General features: G+C 45.8%; 1 protein-coding gene across 1 annotated transcript in view; it reads left to right on the forward strand.

Moving 5' to 3' along the window:
• C7 (complement C7) overlaps window positions 1-11973 on the forward strand; it is a 52605-nt gene extending 40632 nt beyond the window's left edge. The window contains exons 17-18 of the mRNA XM_090037993.1: window positions 7037-7221; window positions 10878-11973. Coding sequence (XP_089894119.1) covers window positions 7037-7221; window positions 10878-11074 — 382 coding nt within the window. The 3' untranslated portion in view covers window positions 11075-11973. The remainder of the gene's footprint in view (window positions 1-7036; window positions 7222-10877) is intronic.
• Window positions 11974-17996: the final 6023 nt, after the last annotated feature.

Here is a 17996-nt window from a genome sequence, read left to right on the forward strand (position 1 = left end):
ACACTAGGACTCAGTCTCCCACATTGGGTCGCTATATTGCTATGAACACTTTCCCTCTCAGTTAGCTCTCCCCCAGCACCTAGCTTCCCAGGTCTGCAGCCTTTCTTCCAGCAGCCCGTGTTTTCAGAAACTCCTTTCTCTGCAGACAAAGAAACTAAACTGCCTGTTTTGGCAGGGTTTATACTCCATGAGCCCCACCTCTTCTGGTCAGGTGTCTCCTTGACCTGCTGCACCTGTCCCTGGCTCAATGGGCAGCCTCCCTCATCTGCCATCCCCGCATTCTCCCCTTTGACTATGTCTGTGGGCCCAGTCTACTGCTTATTGCAGAGGTGCTTGCTCCTGAGTAGTCACCTGTAGCTTTAGGGATCCTGCTTTCATGTTTCTTCAGCTGATTGCTTGTTGGCCACTGGCCCTTGCTGAGCTGCTCATCCCCAGCCGCAGGCTTTGCCCCATTACCTTTCTCCTCTTAAGGAAACAGGAGCCCTTGGCTCCCCATTACACAGAGTTTTCAGCAATCACTGGGGAGGGGTGGGTGGAGAAGTAGTTCTAGTCAGTGCAAGCAAGGGCTATGGAAGTGGCTATTTTTAGTCATTTCAGTAATTAAGTCAGTGGGACTTGTACTCCTAAGTCACACAGGCATTTTTGGAAATGTCATGCAAGAGACTTCAGCCCAAATGTGCGTGTTATGAAGAGCTGAAAATTAAAAAGTTAGTGAATCTGTGAACAGGATCAAGCCTCCAGGAGCAGCCATGAGGCCCCTTGGTGGCCATGTGACTCCTGCCCCACTCCAGTTCCCTAGGTACCTTCCTTTTTCTCTCTCCTGCCATACCTTGATAGACTTAATTGATTTGGTAGGAAAAAAAGGAGGATGCCTTAAGGTCCAAGAGTAAGCGCTCATTTGTCTTACTGCCAGTAGATCCCTCCCAGACCCTGCTGGTCCCAGTCCTGCCCCTCTCATGCCATGTGGGCCCTCCTGGCCCATCCATGCCTCCAGGGCACCTATTGCCATAGGGGCTATTTATGTTCTCCTTCCACTCCTACAGCCATGCATATGCCTCACAGATGTTATTAGTTAAATACTCCAGTGGGCACCGTGCCCCAGTATGATATCTGGACTCCATAGGCTACCACACCTTTGTCAGGGCCTTGGCCTTCCCAGTTTCTGCCCCTTTTCTCTAGCTTTTCTCCTTTAGCTAGGCCCACTGCACTAGGTTTTGGGCTCTGGGTCCTCAGCCCTGGTTTTGCCCCTCTTGGGCTCTGGGTCCCCAGGCCTCCTGGCTTCAGGCTACTGCTATCTCAGGCTTTAACCCTCCTGGCTTCAGTCTGCCTGTCTTGAGCCTGGTTGCAACAGGCCCCAGAACACCCACATGTCCCTTTGGCACCACTGTGACTTGTGCCCCTGAGCCTGGCTTGGCTCAAGACCTCAAATGCTCCTTAGGCATCCCTGCTGGTTCTCATTCACCCTTTATAGCCATACCCAGTCCACCAGTATAATCTGAACATAAACACAAGCCTACTGGCTATATAATTAAACTCTCCCCATACTGGGTTACACTTCCCTACAAACTAGAAGCTCCTTTCTTGCAATTCTCCAGGCAACTCAGGTATCAGTCAGTCCCTCTCCTGCAACCATCTTGCTCAGGAGCTCCTCTTCCTGCCTTTTGCAGGGCTAGACTCACCATATGTCCTCAGGTACTACCCTTATGTACCTCCTAAGCCCTGCCCCTTCCGGTCAGGTGGCCCCCCAGCCACCCACAGGGGTTTTCATTTTAGACCTGATGGATAGCTTTCAGGGAAGCTTTCAGCTGCTATTCTTGCTGCATTGGCAGTAACCTTGCTTCCCAAGCAGGGTTCTGCCCTGCTGTCCTACTGCTGGGCTGCTAGCTCTGCAATAGGCACTTGTAGCTTCTACTCCTGTACAGCCAGCTCAAAATGGGCAGTGTTTTCCATGTGGGGACTGCCCCGCTGTTGCTTCTCCCTTTAAAGTAACAGGAGCCTCTGGCTTCCTATTACAAAAGCCAATTCAGTTTTAATAGGTCTGAATCACTGTGCAATGATGAAGCACAGTCCTGGCATTAGGCCACCTAGGAAACATGCATTTAAATCCGTTCTTTATCACAGACTTTTTGTTTAAGCTTGGGCAGGCCACTGGGGGCTAGATCCTTAATGGCACACTGGTGCTAAAATATCCACATTGGGATTTTCCAAAGCAAGGTGCTAGTCTGTAACTTTAGGAACCAAAATACCTTTAGGAGTCTGGCCTTCATTTCTCTACATCACATGTTAAACTGGGATAATAGTACTACCCAGTATTAGAGACATGGAGGAATGAGGTAAGAGGATAAATATACTGTTGTGAGGTATTTAGATACTATGAGGATAGATAATGCACAATGCTATATGTAACACCAGCATAATCAATATAGACTTGGAAGTTGCATGTAGGCAGTCTGGGTTGGCTCACTTGTATACTTTATTTTCTCCCCATTTTTATACTTCAATAAATTTTGTTTAAAAATGACAGGAAAGTAGGTAAACAATTATTTCATTCTCAGGTTTGTCCTTCTCAGAAGATTACAGTGTTTTAGAGAAAGTAAATCACCAATTCTTATGAACAATAAACAAGGTAACCCTGAAGTTTGCTGGGGCTACATCTTACTGCTGTTCAGGGATTAGAGCCTGGGGAAAGAGTTTGATTCCTCACTCTAGCCCAGTAGTTTGGTTTCCTGCAGAGAGAAATCTCTCAGCCTCCATTCAGTCAAGCTGAAAAGATGCAGGTGTCATGACAGCTTATACTGGACAAGTCCACCACACTGGATTTATGTAGCCCAGCATTTTGCTTCTAACATAGCATCATGCTTCAGAGCAAAGTGACCAAACCGACAGTGGGCAGACGTGGGACAATCTTGCTTCACAAGGGTCTTGTCTTAATCCACTGTAGTTAGAGATGACCTTCATAGAATCATAGAATCATAGAAGTCGGGTCGGAAGGGACCTTGTAGATCTTCAAGTCCGACCCCCCAACTGGGCGGGAGAAAAACTGGACTCAAATGAGTCCAGCCAGGTAGGCATCAAGCCTCTTCTTAAAGATCCCCAGGGTAGGAGCCAGCACCCTTGGCTGTTGGTTCCAGCTCCTAGCCACCCTAACTGTGAAGTAGTTCTTGCGGATGCCTAATCTAAACCTACTCTCCAATAATTTGTGTCCATTATTCCTTGTTATGCCAGGGGCCGCTAGGGGAAACAGTGTCTCCCCCAAATCCTTCTGGTCCCCCCTAGTGAGTTTATAGACAGTCATCAGGTCCCCGCTCAGCCTTCTCTTGTGAAGGCTGAACAAGTTCAGGTCCCACAGTCTTTCAATGTAGGGTCTGCCCTGTAGTCCCTGAATCATGTGGGTGGCCCTCCTCTGGACCCTTTCAATGTTGTCCACATCCCTCCTGACGTGGGGCGCACAGAACTGGACGCAGTACTCCAGCTATGGCCTGACCAGTGTCATGTAGAGGGGGAGGATCACCTCCTTGGCCCTACCTGAGATGCACCTGTGGATGCACGACAAGTTCCAGTTAGCCCTGCCAACCGTGACCTCGCATTGTCAGCCCATGTTCATCTTGGAGTCAGTCATGACTCCAAGATCCTTTTCTGCCTCCATGCTCTCAAGAAGGGAGTTTCCCATTCTATAAGTGTGCTGCTGGTTTCTACTGCCTAAGTGCAGCACCCTGCACTTGTCACTATTGAAACGCATCCTGTTTATGTTAGCCCACTCCTGTAACCTATCCAGATCTTGCTGCAATCTTTCCCTCCCTGCTAGCATGCTCACCTCACCCCAAATTTCGGTATCATCAGTGAATTGTTGTCCAAATCGCTGATGAAGAAATTGAACAGCGCAGGCCCAAGGACCGAGCCCTGGGGGACTCCGCTGCCCACTTCCCCCCAGGTCGAATATGACCTGTCCACCACCACCCTCTGAGTACGACCCTTGAGCCAATCTGTAATCCTTCTGACTGTGTAGGCATCAATGCCACAGTTGCCTAGTTTCTTAATGAGGATGGGGTGGGAGACGGTGTCAAAGGCCTTGCTGAAATCTAGAAAGACTACGTCCACGGCGACACCTGCATCCATTGCCTTTGTGACCTGAACATAAAAGGAAACAGGTTGGTCTGACATGACCTGCCCCTAATGAAACCGTGCTGGTTGCCCTTGAGCATCATCCCTGAAGCTGGCCCATCACAGATGTGCTCCTTGAGGATCTACTCAAAGAGTTTCCCTAGGATTGAGGTAAGACTGACGGGCCTATAGTTGCCTGGGTCCTCTCTCTTCCTTTTTTGAAGATGGGGACCATGTTAGCTATCTTCCAACCGCATTAGCTATCTTCCACGTTAGCTATCTTCTTAACACAGGGGTAGGCAACATACAGTCCACAGGCCGGATCCAGCCTGCCAGGCCATTCTCTTTGTTCCATGGGGCCTCTAAAAATTTTAGAGAATTAATATTTATATGTTCCTAGCTGCCTGTCAAAGATGACAGGAGCCAGGGCAGTAGGACCCAGAGGGAGCTGGTGACAGGATCCAACAGTGGCAAGGCCCGCCAGGGCCCCACCCCCTGTCCCGCAACCCCCAGCTGGAAGCCTCTGCCTAGCAGAGGCTTCTGGCCTGGGACCATTCCCACTTCCCTCTGCTGGTGAGGGAAACTCAGATAAGAATGGGGGGGAAGGCAGGGGAGGACAACAGGTGATCACTGCAGTCCTCAGGGTTGGGCAGGGCCAGCTGCTGTGGTCCCGGTGCTGCAACTGAGAACCACATCGTGCTGGAGCGGCTGGTGGGGGGTGGTGGAGAGGAGTGGCAGCATCTATGGGCAGGGAAGCAGGGAAATGGCTGTGGCAGGTGGGAGGGAAAGGGCAGTGAGTGGGCACATGTTATACAGTGACAGCTGGGCAGGAGAATGGGGCCCATGCTGGTGCACCAGGGAAAGCATTGGTGGGGCCCAGGTGGGGCAGCAGGAGCTCAGGGGTGGGTTGGAAGGGGCTTTATGGAGCTGGGCCAGCTCCCCGCTCTCCCTGCTGGTGCAACCCAGCCCAGCTCCATAGAGTTCCTGCCAGCCTATGCCCACGCTCCTGCCCTGCTGGCCCCAGCACACCAGTGTGGCCCTTTACTCCTGCCCATCTGTCACTGTGCTCCACATGCCCACTCGCTCCCACTCACCCCCCACCTGCTGCAGCCATTTGCTCACTGTTACTGCCATCCCCTCCACGCCCCCCCCCCCCCCCCCGCTCCTCTGGCATCATGGTTACCTCCAGCCCCTTTCCTCATTCATTCAGTTGACAACTCCGTATTATACAACCACCTCTATGTACACACACCTCTACACAAACACATGTAAATCAGGACAAAAATATTTTTTGAAATCAAATGAATGAAAGTTGTAGTAGATATTTGCTTTTTAGAATATAATGTGGTATTTTTCTGGTTCTGAGATGGCATATTCTTGCTAAAGGAGCATTTCTGGGGGGGCAAGGGGAGGGACTTCTGGTGGCAAAGGTCAGGGGTTAGGGCCTTGCAGCCTTCGAGGCCTTGCAGCCCTCAACAGCTTGCCAAAACTTGGTAAGTGGCCCTCCACCCAAAATAATTGCCTGCTTCTGCCATAACACTAAAGCTGCAAGAGTTGGGGCTGTTTTGTCATTGGAGAGTGTCAGAGCTCAGCATGTTCCAGCCACATCTGTCCCTTTTCTAAAGCCTATAGTAAGCCTACGCAATAGCTTTCCATTTGTTCTTCATTGTTGAAACAGGTCAAAAGAAAGAAATCACTGAGTCACTATCTGACCCTTAGTCTTTTCAGTTAAAGTTACTTATATTCATATTTTTAAAATCAGATGTCAGGATTTCTATATTTGCTGGTGCATAATCAATGAAGTAGGTCTTTGATCTATTTTTAAAACTGGTAAGTGGTAGAAGCAATAGAAGTATATGGATTAGGTTTCCACTGACTTTCTTCTGACTGTACTTTCTTCTACAGAAAGTAAGTTTACATTTTAAAATGAAGGATTTTCTACATTTCTGCTTACAGAGATAACGTTGGATTGACTTAGAGGATGAAAGCTCTCTCACTTGTCTGGCTGCACAGCAGACAACATTACACCCACAGATCTGTGAACTCCCTCTGTTAACAGTATGAACCTATACAGTGTAACCATCTGGCCCTGATCTTGTCTGCAAAGCTGGCATTGGATTCATTAAGGGTCTCAGGCAGAGTATGAGGCATGGCCCACACATGAGCTCCCTCACTCCTATATTTCAATTGATGTGATAGATTTCACATTGTAGGATACTAGACACTTACTCGTTTTACCCGTTACAAACTAAGAAGGCTTAAGCTTGACTTGTATTTGAATGAAAAAGAACTGAGGAACATTTGGATAATATATAAAACAGAGCTAGAGATGTAGTAGTAAGTACTTTGGAGCAGTTTGGAGCAGTCAGCAAATGTTGTCTACATTTGTATCTCTACAAAGTTCTTCTGCTTCTGCACTAACATTTTTGGATGAAGTCTGAGGCTCTCAAAGAAGAACAGAGACTAGATCTTATAGAGATTTTTAAGCATTGTTGAGGTTTAAACAACTTTAATGAAAAAAGAGTACATCTTGCTGTCAGGGAAGTTAATGGCAAAACCTCCAATGCTTTGAGTGGAACAGGCTCAGGTCCCAGCCACAACATGCCTGTGATGAAGAGAAAAGAGCTTCTTCTGATCTCACTTTCAATCCAAAGTCCATTCTGATGGTTGGGGTAGTATGTTTAAAGCATGCTAGTGTCTGTAGCTAATAGCAGATAAGGGGGTGATCTGAACAAGTTAAATGTCTATGTCTGTAGTGAAAGACCACTTTACCACCACACCCCTAGTTGTAACTCTAGAGGTTATTTCATTAAAGTCCCTGGGGATACACCATTTCTCTGTGAGAACAGAAATGGATATAATAGATAGATCCTCCCCTATTAAGTGATGTCAGTATAAAAATGTGTACACAGTGTGCATTTTCTTTTATTTTCAGTTCTTCCCTGGATGTCTGTGCTACAGATCCGAGAAGCCAGAGAAATGTGGCTTTAACTGTTTGTAAGATGTATGCCCTTCAGTGTATGGGCAGAAAATACTTTCTGACCAAGGATGAAAACTGCAGAATGCCTGCAGCATCTGAAAAATCTTGTGGTTCCTGTCATTTATGGGAAACTTGTGATGGTAAGAGATTCCTCATTGTTATTACAGATGAATTTTTGAAGACCTGCCTGTTGAACAAAACCAAACCATTATCTACTTATAAACTAGCCTTGGCTCTGTCTCATCGCTTGTTATGCTTTCATTTACCATCTGTAAAACAGATATAATTCTGACATACCAGAGCTCTAAGGAACATGCGAGACTGAATCAGACTCCAGGTCCACCCAGTTCTGTCTCTTATAGTGGCCTGATTCTTTATTACTACTTCACGGTCAGGGTGGCTAGGATCTGGAACCAACTTCCAAGAGAGGTGGTCCTGGCTCCTACCCTGGGGGTTTTTAAGAGGAGGTTGAATGAACATCTTGCTGGGGTCATTTGACCCCAGTATTATTATTTCCTGCCATGGCGGGGGGGTCGGACTAGATGATCTACTCAGGTCCTTTCCGACCCTAGAAACTATGGAACTATGAAACTAGAGACCTTTATGGAATAACTTACTCACAAGGAAAGTTTCTTCTGAACTATAATTACTTAGAAGTTGGAACTTAATCCCTTTTGAAACTTTGGGCTGGAAACCCTGGCCTTAGTGAAATCAATGGGGAACTTCCCTTTGACTTCAGTACAAGGATTTCAGCCTGCTTGTCACAGGCAACTGGTAGGGGGGCATGGTGGAGCACGTGACCCCCCAAGATTGGCCCTTGACTTGGCACTGCTCAGGATGAGGCAGATTTTTTTGCTGCACGGGCTGGCAGCATGTTGGGGGAGGGAAGGTGGGGGGGGTACTAAGCTGTGGCACAGAAGTATAGGAGCGGATGTGGGGCTTTTGGCCCTCCCCGGCCCCACCCACAAATCATGCCCCTCCCAGACTCAGGAGGCACCAGTTACCCCTGCTGCTTGCTTTATTTTTAAATCTTTTGCCTTGATAACTGTGGATATCCTCACATGCCATGTCATCGTCCAGTTCTGTTCTTAATCTTGCTCAGTGATATTTGAGGATAATTATTCATTGGTTAGAAAAAGTGTTTTCTTTTAGTGGTTTAAAATCTGCTGCCTTTTAGGCTCATTGAATGTCCTTCCTTCTTGCATTATGAGAATAGGCAAATGAAAACACTCTTACTCATCCCTGCCATTAAGTATTCAGTCACGACCTTGTATCTCCAAATGGAAGTTATTCCATGTCTTTAATTATTCTGGTTAATGGCCTCTGAGTCTACCCTGCCTTTTGCCTGACTTCAGAATAACAGTTAACTACCTCTCTCTGAACCTCTTCTATTTCTGAATCTTCCCATTTTACTGAGAGTGAAACCAAAACTTAATACAGTATTCCAGGAAAGGGAGTAATATAAATAAGCATTTGTAAGGTGTCCCTACTCTGAGGCACAACATAGGAGATAGTTTTTAGTACATATTTAAAATAACGGTATGTTTAGATAGGGTTTTATCTCTTTTGTCTAATGGGAACAAGCAGTTATTCCCATCAGAAATTGCTTAGAAAAAAGTAGTCAACAAAAAGAGTTAAAATAGGGAAAGAGAGAAATCAGACAACAAGTAGTAGAGTAGCAATATGGCTAAAGCTTCATTAAGGACAAAAATAAGGACAGATTAAACATAAAAAGATGAAAATTAAGTAAGATTGTGGCAAGGCACTGTGTGTGCCTGCCACTTTAAGGCCCTGGAGCTGGCAGCCTCCAGGTGCCTAATGAGGACAGCCATTTTGGGTTCAGGGCTGTCCATATAAACAGGCAGTTTGGCTGTTGGAGGTCAGGCAACAACACTGCCTGGCCAGAGGTCTGCTGAGTTTCATCCAGAGGTAAAGGAGGAGCTGTAGGGGATGGTAGGAGGCTTCTGGTCCTGGATATGACCTAAAACTGTACCCTGCTGGGAGTGGGTGGCCTGGTGGGGCTCCCAGTGGTGTGGATGCCCCCAGGAAATGCCAGGCCAGTGATCACCCTGGTGAAAGGCAGGTCGGGGCGCCTTAACCCCTAGCCCTCACCTTTTGGGTGGGTCGTGCTCCATCAGAGGTAGTAGTGGGGGTGCAAGCCCTGAGGAGGAGAGTAGAGAGTTGGTGGCCAGGTGTGGCCAAGGCCACCTGAGCCCTGTGGGGGTTTGAGACCCTGAGCTCAAGAGTTGGGGCCAGGCACAGCTATGGCCACCTGAGCCCCCCAAGGAGGAAAGCCCTTAGACCCCAAGTAGAGGGGGCATTGCAAGCAGTGAGAAGCCCCCAGTGTGAGGGGGGGCAGCACTGTGGAGCCACAGGGAGAGGGTGATGTGGAGCCCAGTGAAGGGAGAACGGGGGCTCAGCCAGAGACAGCGAGCTCCAAGTCCTGACCCCAGTAAGTCCTCCACCATTGGGAGGCAGGGTTTGGGTCAAAGATAACATCGGTAGTAGCACCATGACCTGCTGCCCAGGGGGGGAGTGAGAGTCCCTTGTGAGACCCTGAGGCACCAGTCGTGGTGTGAGGTACCCCAGATCCCAATGTCCATGAAGGAGGACTCAGAGAGGAGGACCCTGGGGAAAGAGTAATGGTCATATAACAAGGCCTGCCTGAGCTTTCCCTGACCGACCCAGGAGGGGACCAGGACCAGAAGGGTCAGAAAGGCAAGGAGGCCCACTCAGAGGGATTCCCAAGAGCCAGGGGCCTGGGGTCCTGACTGGCCTGGGGGTGGGCGAGGGCTAGTGTGAGCTGAAGGTCCCAGTGAGGGGAACCACACCCAAAGGGGATCCAATGGCAGGGAGATATGTGGCCCGGTATGATGGCAGCAGAGTGTGCCTGAAGGGAGGAACCCAGGTGGAGTCCTACAGTAGGATTCTGGGCCCCATCGTGGGGGACTGGAGCATGTGAGAACATCATGAGGACATCTGCGAGGCTTGAGCTGCAGTGTAAGAGAGGAATGGAGCGCCAGATAGTGCCCCCTAGCAGCAGGGCAGAAAATGGGCAGCCTCCCACTTAACTTACATCTGTTAATCCATTATTAAGATCAAGGCACGGCAGGAGAGAAAGCGGGCAGTTAGCCAAGGACAGGTGGGCAGGCCATGTGGAGATTGGCCCCGAGCAGGCCCCCTGTTACCAAGATATAGGAAAGAAATCTCATGTGTCAACTCGTGCCTTGAATGGCAACTTGGCTATGAACTGCTTGGCACGTGTATAAAGCAGGAGATAGGGCACCTTAAAAACAAGCTGGTTCCGAGAGGCATGAGCTTTTGGAGGCAACAACTTACCTCATGAGATGCTATGTCACGGACCATTTATAGCAACAAATGAAGTAAATTGTTGCCCACAAAATCTCATGCTTGTCTGAGTGAGTTAGTCTCTAGGGTCTTTTTTTCCCTACCTTCTCTCGCAATTTTCAAACAATAGATGTAAATGTAGAGAAAAGAGCTATACTTTGAGGCATCCACAGCAAGCTGTCAGAAAAAAGCCCCCAGCTGCTCAGCCTAGCACCAGCTCCAATACATGCTTAGGATTTCCTTTGCATAGCACTGCAATTCTGATTGCATTTGTAGTTTTCACATTGAACCTGTGTATTGATCAACTTTACTTTTAACCAGAAGCGGGATCATCTACAACTTGCTCAGTTATTTGCACAGTTTTGATAGGTGCTTCTTAGTCTGTTTTTCTTCCAGTGGGTTAGGTACTGTTTTATATGTGTTTTTGTTTTTTTGTTTTGTTTTCTAGAGCAAACGAACAGATGCATATGCCGCGAAGATGGGCAATGTGAGGAGGGGGGAATGAGCATTTGCATCAAAGGGAGTGAAAATGTCACTAATCAGACGATAACTGAATGTGAGGCTGGGCTCCTCAAGTGCCAGGGGGAGGATGTCACTATTGTCAGCATAAGACCCTGTGAGGCACAGAGCGAAGAAGATATTTAATGGTTCATTTAGCTTATTGCCACAGGACATGACAAATCATGTCAATAGTTGGACAGTTCCTACAGTCTGTCATGCTTAAAACTGCCTCTGAGTTTGTTTATTCCTTTCTGTGTACATAGGCAGACAAAGGTCTTTGGGTAAATGTGATAACTTTTATTAGACCAACTAAATAGTTGGAAAAATTGTTCTTTGCAAGCTTTTGGGCACACACGTAACCCACCAGATGGAAGCTTTGACATGAAGCCCATTGAAATTGATAGGAGTCTGTCCATTGGCTTCAAAAGACTTTGAATCAGGGGCTCAGGTACTCAGAATGAGCATTTCCAATGAAGCTCACATAATGACTACAGGTCTGTGCCTATTGCTTGTGAAGGACATGTCTGCTTTACTTTTCCCTCAGGATTAAATCATCCCTGATTAAGCATCTAAAACATGTAAATTAATTTGGAGAAAAAAAATCTTACACAGATGTGCAAACTTATACTGATCAAACTGACTGGTAGAGCATAAGGCAAAGAACACCCCATTAATGCAATAAGATCTATGATTAGTCTCTTTTTACTGAGTACATTTATTCCCAGCCTGCCTTATTCAATTAAGCAAACAACATACACGGCGCTGTACCTGTCACTGAGCCTGAAGCTTCTAAAGGTCAAGCCAATGTGCATTACTAATGAAGGCAGCTTTAAATAATGGAAAGGATTGCTATGCTGTACCTTCTTGTACACAAATCTGCTTCAGTCAAATGTAGCCTTATTTTATATTATGCTGACTTTCACCAGCTACTGGATTTTTGAACAGAGGTGCCTACAATGCATTGTCTATATTTGTTATATATTTACAAAACATCAAGTTTACATATGGCAAAAATGTATAATAAAATATTTTCCCAAAGGAAACATTTGTCAAAGTGGGACTGCTTATGAAACATGTCTTCTAATGGAAATGAAGAAAATTTTGCATGCAGGTTAGTCTAATGATCCTTCAGGCCATGAATGCCATTAGTGTAAGGCTGCAAAATGTTGTACTTGAAAAATATAGACCAATAAGGAGTTGCCTAAACTTTCGTGTGTCCTTTGTTACAGCACTGCACTAGAACACAGATTGCAATAGCACCGCTGTGCTATAGTCACTTTATGCAGTCAGTTATATTACAAAACACGATCGGTTTGGGTTTAAACCAACCCCTTTGCTCTCAGCAGCCTCAAGTTTTGGAAAATTGCTTCCAGATACAGGGCTTGATTCTGATACCATAGAAACCAATGGAGAAGTTGCCATTGAACTCAGTGGTACAGGGTCACCCCTCTGGACTCTGACTAACTACAGGCCCATTAGCCTGACTTCTATCCTGGGGAAGATCTTAGAAAAGTTTATTAAGGAGGCCATCCTTGAGGGACTGGCCCAGGCTAACATCCTAAGGGATAGCCAGCACGGGTTTGTTGCGGGTAGGTCTTGTTTGACCAATCTCATTTCCTTCTACGACCAGGTGACCTACCACCTGAACGAGGGAGAAGAGATTGATGTCATATGTCTTGACTTCAAAAAAGCTTTTGATCTGGTATCCCATGATCACCTCTTGGCCAAACTGCCCAGTTGTGGCCTTGGCTCCACCACGATCTGCTGGCTGGGAAATTGGCTCCATGGTCAGACTCAGAGGGTTGTGATTGATGGCAGTCACTCATCATGGTGCCCTGTGACCAGTGGGGTCCCTCAAAGCTCTGTCCTGGGACCCATACTGTTCAACATCTTCATTAACGATGTGGACATTGGAGTCAGGAGTGGACTGGCCAAGTTCACCGATGACACCAAACTTTGGGGCAAAGCATCCACGCCAGAAGATAGGTGGGTGATCCAGGCTGACCTGGACAAGCTCAGCAAATGGGCAGACGAGAACCTCATGGTGTTTAACACCGAAAAATGCAAGGTTTTCCACCTTGGGAGGAAAAACCTGCAGCATCCTTATAGGCTCGGCAGTGCTACATTGGATAGCACTACAGAAGAAAGAGACTTGGGGGTCATCATTGACCACAAGATGAACATGAGCCTCCAATGCGATGCTGCGGCTAGTAAAGCGACCAAAACGCTGGCGTGCATCCATAGATGCTTCTCGAGCAAATCCCGGGACGTCATTCTCCCCTTGTACTCGGCCTTGGTGAGGCCGCAGCTGGAGTACTGCGTCCAGTTTTGGGCTCCACAATTCAAAAAGGATGTGGAGAAGCTTGAGAGAGTCCAGAGGAGAGCCACGCGCATGATCAGAGGTCAGGAAAACAGATCTTACGATGACAGGCTGAGAGCCATGGGGCTCTTTAGCCTGGAAAAGCATAGGCTCAGGGGTGATCTGATGGCCACCTATCAGTTTATCAGGGGTGACCACCAGGATCTGGGGGAACATTTGTTCACCAAAGCGCCCCAAGGGAGGATGAGGTCGAACGGTCACAAACTCCTGCAAGACCGTTTCAGGCTGGACATAAGGAAGAATGTCTTTACTGGAACAGTCTGCCAGCGGAGGTGGTTCAAGCACTTACATTGAACACCTTCAAGAGTAAATTGGATGCTTATCTTGCTGGGATCCTATGACCCCAGCTGACTTCCTGCCCTTTGCGCAGTGGGCTGGACTCGATGATCTCCCGAGGTCCCTTCCAGCCCTGATGTCTATGAAATCTATGAAACTTCTCTCTAACAAAAATCAGACAAAGTCCAGTGCCGGTCCACTCTACTGTTTTTAATCTGAGTTTAAGAGCAGATTTTTTTCTCTTGAGGGTTAACTTGGTTGTAGAATCTGTCTTCTTGTTTTATTCTTTAGTGTACCTTGGAATGGCCTGCCAGCCTTATATAATATATGAATCCAAGGGTTGGGGTTTTGGCTTTCATGTTTTCCATAAAGGAAGACTTCGCTAATTTTTCTTTGTTAGATATTGTATTCATCAAGTTAGCGATCAGGGGAGCTTTCTCCACAGGAGGTTGGGTAAAAAGATAAATCAAGAAAATTTACCTTTCATTGCGTGAAGGGAGAAAGCTGTATCAGTGCAGAATTAATGTGATGGAACATGTCCCTAGATTTCTCTAGACAACATTCCTTAGGTTGTAACAGTGTCTATGCATCAATAGACATTCAGTACATTACACAAGTGCAAGCTATCAGCAAAGGCTTGTATTAATCAACTGAGGCAAAAATTGATACTAGAAAATGTGATGACAAAGGTAGTTTTCCAGTCACATATTTTTTCTGTTATTATTACATATAATGTCAGCAGATGTAACACAATATTCAGTAGTGTCTTTCATCCAAGATCTCACCGTAATTGCCCATATTCATCAATTTTAAGCCTCAAGGTCTGAATCAAAACCCTCAGCTTCTACAAAACCCAGAGGGTGTATAAGTCTGAAACTCAGTTCACGTTTGTGCCCTAATTTCACAGCTGACCCTTCATCTCTGTCATGAACTGACCTAAGTCTCCAGATCACAAAAGCTATGAAGTATTCAAGAGACAAAATTGGTAGCTTGGGCTGATCTTCATTTGCAAGATCTGAGTGAGGTATGAAAGGCATATACAAGGGTCACTCTCTGCTGCCACCACTAAAATATAGCAGTCTATCTGATGGAACATGACAGCTGTTTAACAGCTCACATGATTGCTGAACATAGCCTAAGGCAGGAAATGAAGAATTTAATTTCAACAGAAATTTCACAGGGGAACTCAGGTTTGCCAAAGTTCCTGAGTAAGACACTGTCCATCACCAGTACTGGGACCTAGCCTCCTTTTTTAACATATCTTTGCACAGCTCTTTATACAATAGGACCCCAATCTGGGTGGATACATCCACTGAAGGCCACCAGCCTAAGTAATGACATGGTTTATGCAATGAAGAATGAACTGAGTATGTGGTTTTTCGTTTCTGGATAGCTAGGAATACGAATACATGAGCTGAGGACAAGGGCATTCATCTTTCAAACAGCTAAGAAATGAAATGTCATACAGAGTGACTTGTTCTTTATGGGTACTTTCCCCTCATAGCTTTTTTCACTCAACATCAAAAGAACATGCTAAGCAGGTTACAAAAAGAGTCACAATACAAAATTGTATGACTTTGAGTCAATCATATTTGTACATTTATTCATATGGAAAAAAATTTCACATCAGGCCACTGTTTGCAGACAGCCTGCATGTGTGATTATGGATTTTCTTCCATAGAAAGAGAGATACCCACAATGTTTCAAACACAGGGCACGTCTACACGAGATACTACAATGACATAGCATTGGTGGGCACTAACCATGACACCGCTGCTATTTGCAGTAGCTACTCTGCGCAGTAGAGTAAAAAATGACTTCTGTGCCACTGGGATTGCTTTAAGAAGTAATAAATGACAGCACAGCACTAACTGCACAGTCAGGAGCATGTGTAGATGCACCTACACAGGTCAGAGTTTGGCAAGTAATAAAAATCAATTTGCTCAGATTTTAAAATAAATATGCTTTGACTATTCCTATTATTGACTATTCTATTCCTATATTACTATTCCCATGCATAATAGAGAAACAAGGTACTGAGATTAATGATTTGCACAGGACTACAAAGCAGTCTGTGGCACAGTGGGGAACTGAATTCAGTTCTTTTGACTACCAATGCCCCCTGCCTTAAATGCAAGATCGCCTTTTCACTTGTGCTTGTGGAAACAGTGAATTTCAAATTAATGTAAAAGAAATACAAATATTTACACTGGAAACTGGATTCAGAGAGTGGAACATATAGTTTATGTCTCCCATGAAGCTCATCAACACAACGTGATTCTGAGAACAATCATAAACTACACCCCAGTCTCAAGCAGAAAAAAAATGTAAGGCAGGTTATTTGCTCTATTGTAATGAATTTGGAAAGTTATTAAAACCTTTCCCTTTCAAGTGTTTCTGCAGTTTTAATCCCAGTTCACAAATCTGCAGTTTTTAGCCTTCTTCTCCAGGCATCTGGTATGAGGTGAAGGTGACAAAAATTTATTGCCTGGACTAAAAACCATCTCTTTACCTTGCTGAAGGCAGAAGAAAATCTTGGGGAAATTTGCTGACAAACAGCACAAAGATAATAGAAATACAGTGATCTATGCCTTAAAAAAGAGGCAAGGATTTCTTTGGGTGATATATTTTATTGGATCAACTGAATCGTTGGACTAGAGTTAGACAAGCCTTTGAATGCAAGACCTTCTTCAGGTCTGAGAAAAGCAATAGTAAAATAAGATAGCTCACAAAATGTGCACACTTACTTGCTCTCTCTCTCCCACCCCCTATATCAGTGGTACCCAATCTTTTTTCGCCATGACCTGCTGCTGGGAGAAAAGGGTGGCAGTAGCCTGGGGGCGGGGGAGCTCCCGGCATGCAGTGGGGCTCATTGTTTGTGTGCAGCACTGCCCCTGTGACGCTCATTTAGGTCATGACCCAAGGTTGGGAACTGCTGCCCTATCTAGATAGATAGATATAGATATATATGCATACATATATATATACACACACTTAAAACCAAGACAAGGTTCTTTCCCCATTTAACATGGAAGGGGGGAGGTCCTCATCTTGAATTTGAGTACAAGAGTGTGTGGTGGGGGGAGAGAGCAGGTGTCTGCTGCAGCTTTGACTTCAGCCCTGACCCAGGAAGTGGCGGGAGGTGGAAGGGAAGTTGATAGTGGTGGGAGAGACATGTGGCGGGGACAGGCAGTACAGCGGGGCCAGGCTGGGGAAAGCAGATGCTAGAGAGAGGGTTGGGGGAGAGGTGGCAGGGGGCAAGGTATGGGGGATTGAGGCAAGGGTCAGGCCACTTCATGCCTCCATTCTCTACCCTGCTACCACATCTCCTGAAGTCTTCCCCCTCATTGCTGCTTTCCCCACTGCAGTGGTGGGAGCGATGAATTTAAGATGACCTTTCAATAATTAGATTCTATACAAAGAAAATTATACCAGATGTATATGTAGTAGACTTGCCTTTTGGAGCTTGGGTTGAGTCTCAGGCTTGAAATCTTGCAGTTCTCCCACAGCACACCTGCCAGCTAACAATCCCCTTCAAATGGAGAAGGGGAGTATATATACCCAAGTTACCTGGACTACATATATATTTTCCATGTTTAGAATCTAATTATAGGGAGCTTTTCTTAAATTCACCTGAAACCCTGAGGAAAGCCTAGAGGCCATGAGATTTTTGAAAAACCAGATGAGCTGAGACCAGTAGGAAGTGAGTAAGAAGAGGTCAATGGGGCATGCAGCTCCTCCAAATCAATGCAATTTACAGATAAATAAAGGAAGTTTTAGTTCACTGGAGATTTTTTCCAGGAATTGAATTGCTCCAGTCAGTTTGTTCATCCCCAAAGAATGCATATCTGTTGACTACACTTCAACCAAAGAAACTCATATACATTTGTACATCTCTACACTTTATATATAGTAGAGTTGGAGGGTTTTTGAGATAGTCCAAGGAAAGTGAGTAAAGCAAGGGTTTTTATAGCATCAAAAAACCTTCAAAAACCCCTCTTGTACTCTGTAAATAAAATATGAAGGTTAGGATAAACTGCTAAGTCACTGGGAAGCTGGGAAGTCTTGTGGGAAGTAAAATTTAGCTTAGAAAAAAGCAAAGTAAACACCTTAAACCATATATTTTTTCATACAATACACCTCAAATATCATACACACCTTGTTTTTGAAAGACAGAAGGAAGAAGAAAAGATTTCCTACTCTGGGCCTAGCTCAATAATACCAGCACTTGGCAAAAGGCCGATATGTGTATTTGCTGCAGGCTTAATCTTAGCTGCATCCAGCTGCAACCCAGCAGAGGTTTGACAGATGGGTCACTCTCACCATGACCCATCCTTATCAAGGGGAAAGAAGAAGACTGGAAATATCCTGGTCGGATGCTCAAAGTCAAAACAAGAATTGTGCCAACCA

Source organism: Crocodylus siamensis, chromosome 3, assembly GCF_052110815.1.
Source record: "Crocodylus siamensis isolate JL-2025a chromosome 3, ASM5211081v1, whole genome shotgun sequence".
Lineage (NCBI taxonomy): Eukaryota > Metazoa > Chordata > Crocodylia > Crocodylidae > Crocodylus > Crocodylus siamensis.